The sequence below is a fragment of the Cariama cristata genome, unplaced genomic scaffold (assembly GCF_000690535.1).
Source record: "Cariama cristata isolate BGI_N322 unplaced genomic scaffold, ASM69053v1 scaffold36128, whole genome shotgun sequence".
NCBI classification, from domain to species: Eukaryota; Metazoa; Chordata; class Aves; order Cariamiformes; family Cariamidae; genus Cariama; species Cariama cristata.
Window position 1 is genome coordinate 1 of NW_009630050.1, and position 7,561 is coordinate 7,561.

Sequence of the window (7,561 nt, forward strand, 5' to 3'; positions counted from 1 at the left end):
CGCTGGAAGTGGGGCAGAGCCATGTGCTGGGCGAGGAGGTGACGGTGACGCTGCTCGACTCCAACCACTGCCCCGGCTCCGTCATGTTCCTCTTCGAGGGCGCCTTCGGCACTATCCTCTACACAGGTACGGGGCAGGCCCCTCAGCCCCCGCCGCTGCCTCCACCTCACCCTGACGGCCCTCTCCTTGCAGGGGACTTCCGCTACACGAGCACCATGCAGGGAGAGCCGGCGCTGAGAGGCCGCCACATTGACCGTCTCTACCTGGACAACACACACTGCCACCCACACCGGCCCCTGCCCTCGCGGCAGCATGCCACACGCCCGGCTGCCCACATCATCCGCATGCACCCACAACACCAAGTCGTCATCGGTGAGTGCCACTTCACGCCGTAGCGCGCTTGCCTTCCCCTTCCCTTGGCACCCTCCCCTCAGCAGGGGCTCATGCCCTGCTGCCCTATCCCCAGTGTGCTGCTCATGGCTCTCCTCGCAGGTGTGTACAGCCTGGGGAAGGAGACGCTGCTGGTGGACCTTGCCGTGGAGTTCAGCACCTGGGTGGTGGTGAGCCCCTGCCGCCTGGAGCAGATGCGGCTGCTGGAGCTGCCTGATGTGTTCACCACTGAGGAGGGGGCTGGCCGGATCCGTGCTGTGGATGTTACTGAGATCCGCTGGGATACCCTTGTCAGCTGGAACACGCTGCACCCTACCATTGCTATCCTTCCTACCGGCAGGCCTGTGAAGATTACCCACCCCAACATCCACCCCATTCCGTACTCAGATCACTCGTCCTTTTCGGAACTGTGCGAGTTTGTGAAGTGGCTGAAACCTTGCTCGGTTATTCCAATTGTGAGGGGCAGCATGTGCCAGGCTTACTTTCAGAAATACCTAAGTTCTGCCCCCCAGGCACTTCCTGACCTCAAAATCCCAAGCCCTGTGCAAGAGACTGTACTCTTGCAAAGCAAAAGGAAAGGGCAGGAACCCACATGTCTCTTGAAAAGAGCTGCACAGCATTCTGTGCCCCGAGGAGTTGTTTATGAGTCTCCAGAGAAATATACTGAGAAACCTGAAGAGTTCACAGGTGTTAACATTACTCAGCAGAACTACTGCGAGTCAGGTTTCTGCTCAAAAGAAAGTTGTGCTTGTCACACAGACAAGGAGAAAGGGAAGGAAGAGCTGAGTAGAGAACAGCCAGGAGTAGCAAGAACAGCTAGCCCTGTTAGCCAGGCACCTGTTTCTGATGAGCACTTTCCAACTGGATTTGCAGAGCAGTATTTACTCACTCCCTTAAATGTCCTAAAGCAGAATTCCTCACAGAAATTTGACAAGTTGGTAGAAGATTTCTTTAGGAGGGGAGAAGCATCCTGAAAAATTGCGGGACACTTGCCAGTGCTAATGCAGTTGATAGCAGTGATTTTGGTGGTCTTACCACTGCATCCCATTCTGTGCTGAAGTTTCCCATTAGGAGAGAGGAGCTCAGCTATGGAGCTCCACTTTCTTTACCTCTTATCAGAGGACAAATAGGAAACTAGAACCAGTTTGTAGGCATTAGATTTTTTAAAATTTATTTATTTTTATATCTCTGTCTACATCTGTTGGGTCTCCACGTTACATTCAGGCAGTGTGGTCCCACTGTGTGTGTGCCTTGTATCCACTTTTTGCAGTGACCTACCCGTCTCTTGTGACAAGAGATACTGACTGCCAGGTTGATCCAAGCTGAGCTGCAGAAGGCTTGAGCTGCCTTCAGCTGAAGTAATTAACAGGGTTGGAATGTGATGAAAGAAGCAAGAAGGGGGAATCTAAGAGCCTCAAAGATTCTTCTTTCTGTGTCGGTAATGTCTCATTGGTAATGGGTGGTTCATTCCAAGATACATTACAAATATTATGTATTAAGGTACATTTAAAGAATGATGCTTAAAGAAATCTAGAAAATTAAGTGCCTCTAATTCTATTAATCTATTTTCTATCTATTAATCTACTAATACCTACAGACAGCACTGCTTTTGCATCCAGTCAACTGCAGCTGTATGTAGTTCTGTCCTGAAAGCACCTTCTTAATGTTAACTGTCAGTGCAGGTTACTGGCTGGCAAAAAATAGGAATTTTCTGGGTTCTTAAGTTCTGGGCCTTCTGGAATGGATCACTATATCCTCTGCAGTTGGTGCAGTCAAGTCTGCACATCTGAATACTGCTTGACTGCAAAGCACTTCTGGTAACTGCCAGCATTCTGCTAGGCCCACTGCCTTCCCATTTGCTGCCTGTTCTTATCATGCAATGGCAAATGGGATGGAAGATAATGAAACATCTGCTTAGTGGTGTAAAGTGCTCAGTCTTAGCAGCATCGTTTGGAAAGAATACTGTGGCTGAACAGCAAAATTGACTCAGAGGTCAGGCACTTTCCTGCTCCAGATCAACTGCAGAGAGCCACAGCCTGGCACAGTCAGGAAGCACCAGTAGTGTGACTAGGCAGCCGGTACCCACTGTGAAGCCTGGAAACACTGTAGTTGTCTGTGCCAAACTGCACTAGCAACATTACAAATTGGCTCCCCATGTGGTCAAGGCTGCAACACTAGAGTGGAAATGGTGACTAGGCACTTTCCTGGAGCAACAGCCCAGCTTGTTATTCAGCTTTTTCTAGCCTTCTTTCTGTTACTTTCAGCACAAAATGTTTCATGTGATCTTGATCAGGATCTGAGTCTTCTGAATGTAGTGTCCTGCAAGGTGTCTCGAAGACCAGTCAGCTAGATGGATTGAATTCCTTGAATCAAGCCAGAAAAGGAAGCATTTGCTTTTTGAGTAAAGCTACAGCTTGTGAAAAGCGAAGATGCCTGTGGATTTAGCAGTCACATCTGTTGAAAACAAGGCTGTCCTGAACAGTAATCATGATGACAGCCAGACTGGGTATGTTTGGAAAACTGTTTGGCAAACATGAGTCCTAAGTCCCAAGCCTGTGCCTTCCCTGCACATTTATCACTACAGTATAAGCAGTGCCTCTCACTGGGACTGCCTGTTGATTCTGCCCGCCAGCTGCTAAGGGGATGTCAGAACTGATGGAGCAGTGCTCTGTGAAATACACTTCAAAAGGGGTAGCAAGGGCAGCTCAAGCTTCGTGCTGTGGTCTTTATGGTCCTGTTTCTTGGAGGGTTTCTGTATGGATTATTTTCTAATCAAAACTAATTGCAGAACTCCATCAGGTCAGAGTGAGTGGAGACAACTGCATCTTTTGTAACACCTTAGACTGCCAGGGAAATAATGGTGCTAAGCTTGTAGTGTTTTGTCTGCTGCTGGCTGCCTTGGAGATGCAGGCTGTTATTTAAATATAGTTGAAATTTAAATGACTCATTTCACAGGCAGGTGAGTGAAGCACTGCCTGAACTCCCAGATTCCACCTCAAGTGCAGCCTCTCCATTGCTCAGAAGGAATGGTTTGCCTTCTGAGTCACTGCTCCATTTAGGTATGTTGCAAATGACCTCAGAGATCTGATGCATTTCATTGCTGGTGTTTTGTGGCATCCAGCCTTTGCTCTTTTATTCTTATCAACCGTTCTTATCAATCATTTATTCAAGTAAATGAAGTAGAGAACCTCTGGGCAAAATGGAGTTTTAAATAGTAATTTTTACAGAGGGGACTGATCTTGAAATCACATAAAAAGAAGTGAAAATCAGAGACTTCAGAAGCTGGGGATCTGCACTCCATTTCTGAATGCTTAGTTGAAACTGCAGAAGAAATGCTGGCTTCTGTTACTAGGCCTTAAAAGGTAATTCCTGCCACTTCAGAAAGAAGTTATCCAAATCACATAGAGCCAAGGAAACCTAAAATCTCTCTGTGGTTTTAAAAGGCAATAGAAGCAGGAGAGACTTGACCAACAGTCAGCATGCTGGAGAACTTTGCCTCAGCACAGCAGGTGCATGAGGCATTTTAGAGTGTCACGTATTTCCTCCCTCTCTTAGGCGTTAAAATACTACTTTTATGTGTTATCCTCAAATCCTGGAAAAGAAAACATGGCCTTGTGGGAACAACTGGCAGTATAGTATTGCTGAGCTCTAAGGTTTCTGAGAATCCTTCAGCTTTTGCTGAAGTCTCCTGGCAGTAAATAGCTGGCCTCTTATAGGCCTTGTTCCTCCCTCACCCTTGCCTCCAAAGTTTCCCTCTTTTCCTATGACCAGCCTAGCTCACGGGGGCATGTTAGTGCAGCGGAGAGCTGGAGAGTCCTGTACACCAGGGTATGAACATGCTGCTTCCAGCTCAGCCGTACAGGGCTCTGTCAATGCTGCTAACACAGGTGTGTTTTGCTCACAAGAGTGACAATGAGAAGCTGTAGCCAAGTATTAGCTTGACTGTGGGGTATCTAAGGGCCACATGCTTGGTAACTTACAGTTATCCTGGCAGCAAAAAAAAAAAAAGGTGCTCAGACCAAAGCCCTCTCAAATCTATACATGCAGAGCATGCTTGAGCTGCTTATCTCTGTTCCACAGTTGGGAACCAAGACGCAATGGGATGGAACAACCCACCCAAGGCCTTACGGAGCCTACAGAGGAGCTAGAAATGAGCTGTGTTTCTTTTAGCAAGTTTTCAGCACTGTTTTAACAAGCTGTGATGAAATGCTGATGTGTCATGAGGGAAGGGCAAGCTTATGATTCTGGGAGCAGGGCTGCCTGCTGAGCTCCTACACAGTTGCCTGTGAAAGTCCAATCACTATAACATGAAACAGTTTAGTTGGCTCTAGCTTCTCTAAAACAGAGCAGAAAACCATTAAGGGGTACCCTGTCTATGCTATGGAGAGGAAGAAAAGTACTTTTTAAGTTGAGGTTGCTGCCAAGAGACTGAGGTAAAACTAACCTAGCTCATGCATGCCACAGCAAGAAAGTGTAGTGTAACTTTGTAGGCAACACCGTAGAGTGCTCTGCTCGGTAGTGTTTCTAACTGCTTTCCATACTACAAGGCTAAAGCACTTATGACAACTGTCTTCTCTGCTGCACAGGTGCTGTCCATTTTTGCAGTGCAGGTTCTTTTTATTGTTTGTTATTTTCTGGGTAAAAAGAATTGTGTAACAGCGAAATCTTTTCAGCAAGAAAACTAATTCAATGAGTTTACATAATTTCCTATATGGTGTGTTGGAGCTATGAGCTTATTTCAAATTAACCTCAAGCCTAAAATCTCTGGCTTTGTGCTTTTTTACAGACCCCTCTGAAAAAGTAGTAGAATGTGTAGAAAAGGAGAAAAGGTAGAGTCACCCTGATAATTGTGTGAGGTACCTCCTTCAAATGAGCTGCTGTCTGGCTATGGGTATTCTGTGTGCATTTGCAATTCTTTCTGCTAAATTTGGGCTCTTTTGCTAAGGTCACTACAGTGCTGAAGTTTTCCTTGCTGTCATTTTGTACTTGGCCAAATGCCAGCCTCAGCACAAGCAGCCATGAGTGTGCAGTAAATCGTTTGGGACAGACCTTACATGATAGCAAGCCTCTTGGCCCTGGCTCAGGGAGGCTGGGACTTTGTGAGCAGGTGCCCAGGAAGATGAGAATATTTTCATTTTGTGCGTGTGCTCCACTCGTGGCAGACATGCGGCACAGAGCACGACGTGGGGCCAATCCTGTGATTGCTTTCCAGGCATTGCTACCAGTACATGGCGGAATATAGGACTCGGGCCATCTGGGAAGCTATGCTCCTCAGCCCAACAGGCAGGAGCTGCAGAATTGCATGGGGGAGGGAGAGCCTGGGGAAGTGAGTTCCCCCCCCTTGTAGGCAACGAATTCCACAGTAAGCCCAGGGCACAGACCATGTCAGGCTCCCTCGGGTTTCAAGGGGCTCTGAGTGAAGCCCTCACTGAAGAGTGTTCCATGCTTTCTTGCTTTGGAGTCCACTGTAAGCTTGAAGAAAATAAGGCCAAGAGAAATGCATCCCCCAAGTTCCCCATGCAGGACCGAGACCTTGCTTTAGCAGATAGTAGAGAGGGGTGACCTTCTGAATGGTGTTTTGGTGGAGGAAGAAAGTGGAAAGTGTTATTTCTTGAATCTTACTTGTAGGATTTTACATGAAATATCAATACTGTCCCATTCACACTTCTCTGCTGGCAGCTTGTTGTCTCACTGTCCATTGCAATGTTATTTAGTGCCCCAAATCATGGCTGCAGTTAAGAGTTGCTCAGCACACCCTGATAGAAAAAAGTTGCACTTAAGTTTCTGCAAAGCAGAAAACCTCCTCAATATACCCTGAGCTTTCTCCCTCCCTGGGGGATCTGACAATGGCCCTGAGGATGGCTTAGAAGGGCGCTTGTGTAATAGTAAACAACAAGATGAAGGCTTTGTCAGTGTGCATTCCTGGATTTGAATTTTAGCGTGTGTCTGCATGAACTCTCCCACCCATCTGAGGTGGAACACTGTGCTCACTGACGGAGGCCTCAGCTGGAGAAGTCGTGACTGTCAGGAGGACGGATGTGCCTCTGCAGGGGGAGTCCAGCCTTCGCGGCAGAGGTGTGGAGGGAATGCTGTGGAGGGTCCCCAGGAGTGCTTTCTTTCCTGGGGCTTATGTTGCTTTCAGCGCTCTCATGGGGTCAATTTCCTTCTGCATTTCAGAAGGATCAGTAGAGTAATACTTCTGTACTTAGGTATTTATATGTAGCGAATATTACTTTTCAAAGATGAGGGTATGACCATCCCTGATCAACGCACTCTGCTTAGTGCTAGAACTTGGCACTTTTTGTCTGAGGACCAAGACCCTCAGGCAAGTTATGTTATTAAATGTGCTGTGACATTCAGGCATGCGTAGGCATGTTTTTGCCAGCTCAGCATCACTGCTTCAGCCTTGGATTGCTGTGACCTATTAACGAATGCTCCAGAGTTACAGGACTGGGTTTCCAACAGCCTCAGAAATCCTGAGATGACAATGTGTGGTGGCTTTTGCTGGGCTGGTATAGTCCCCGTCTTTCACCTTATTCCCATCTCTATCTACAACAATTTAACTGCAGCAAATGGTGGATTGCGAGATCAAGGTCTTTTCTTTTTTTATTGCATGTTCTTTTTGTCTACTGATCATCTCCATCTGCACACAAACTACTATCTTTCATTCTTTATGCTCTTTAAAAGGTACAAGTTCATGCTTGTTGCACTGCTGTTCATGTAAGAGTAAATATGAAGCTGTTAAAATTTCTGAGATTTTGGTAAGAGTATTTGTAAACATTATTTTAAAATACTGCAAGCTTTTGAAAGAAGACCAAGAAATGTCTCTGAAATACTATTTTGGCTCTGGAAGAGGCTGAATTAAAAAATCCTAGAGATGGAGTTCCTGAGTGGATGACACTGATCTGACTCGCCTAATCCCTTTTCGAAGTGTTTGACCTCCGAGAGGATGGTCTGGCCTTCTCTCCCAACCTCGCCCTTACGCACATAAGAGGGCTCCGGCAGCCGTGGTCTCTTCCGTGCTCGTTTAACGGACACCGGGTGGTGGGAAAACACGAGGGCGCGGCGGCAGCACGCAGGCCGCTTCAATGGGGTGCGGGTTGGTGGAAAGGCTCCTGGGCAGCCGCGCTGCGGTACTGGGGCGGAAACGGCCCTTCGCTCCTGCACGACC

The 7,561-nt window shown here is 47.3% G+C and overlaps 1 protein-coding gene across 1 annotated transcript; it reads left to right on the forward strand.

The window, feature by feature from the left end:
• Nucleotides 1–5: 5 nt before the first annotated feature.
• On the forward strand, nucleotides 6–1,364 carry DCLRE1B (DNA cross-link repair 1B; the record flags this gene model as incomplete). The annotated part of the gene is made up of 3 exons (XM_009705384.1): nucleotides 6–126; nucleotides 193–372; nucleotides 493–1,364. Coding segments are annotated over 3 exons (1,173 nt in total), but the record flags the coding sequence as incomplete, so codon positions are not given.
• Nucleotides 1,365–7,561: the final 6,197 nt, after the last annotated feature.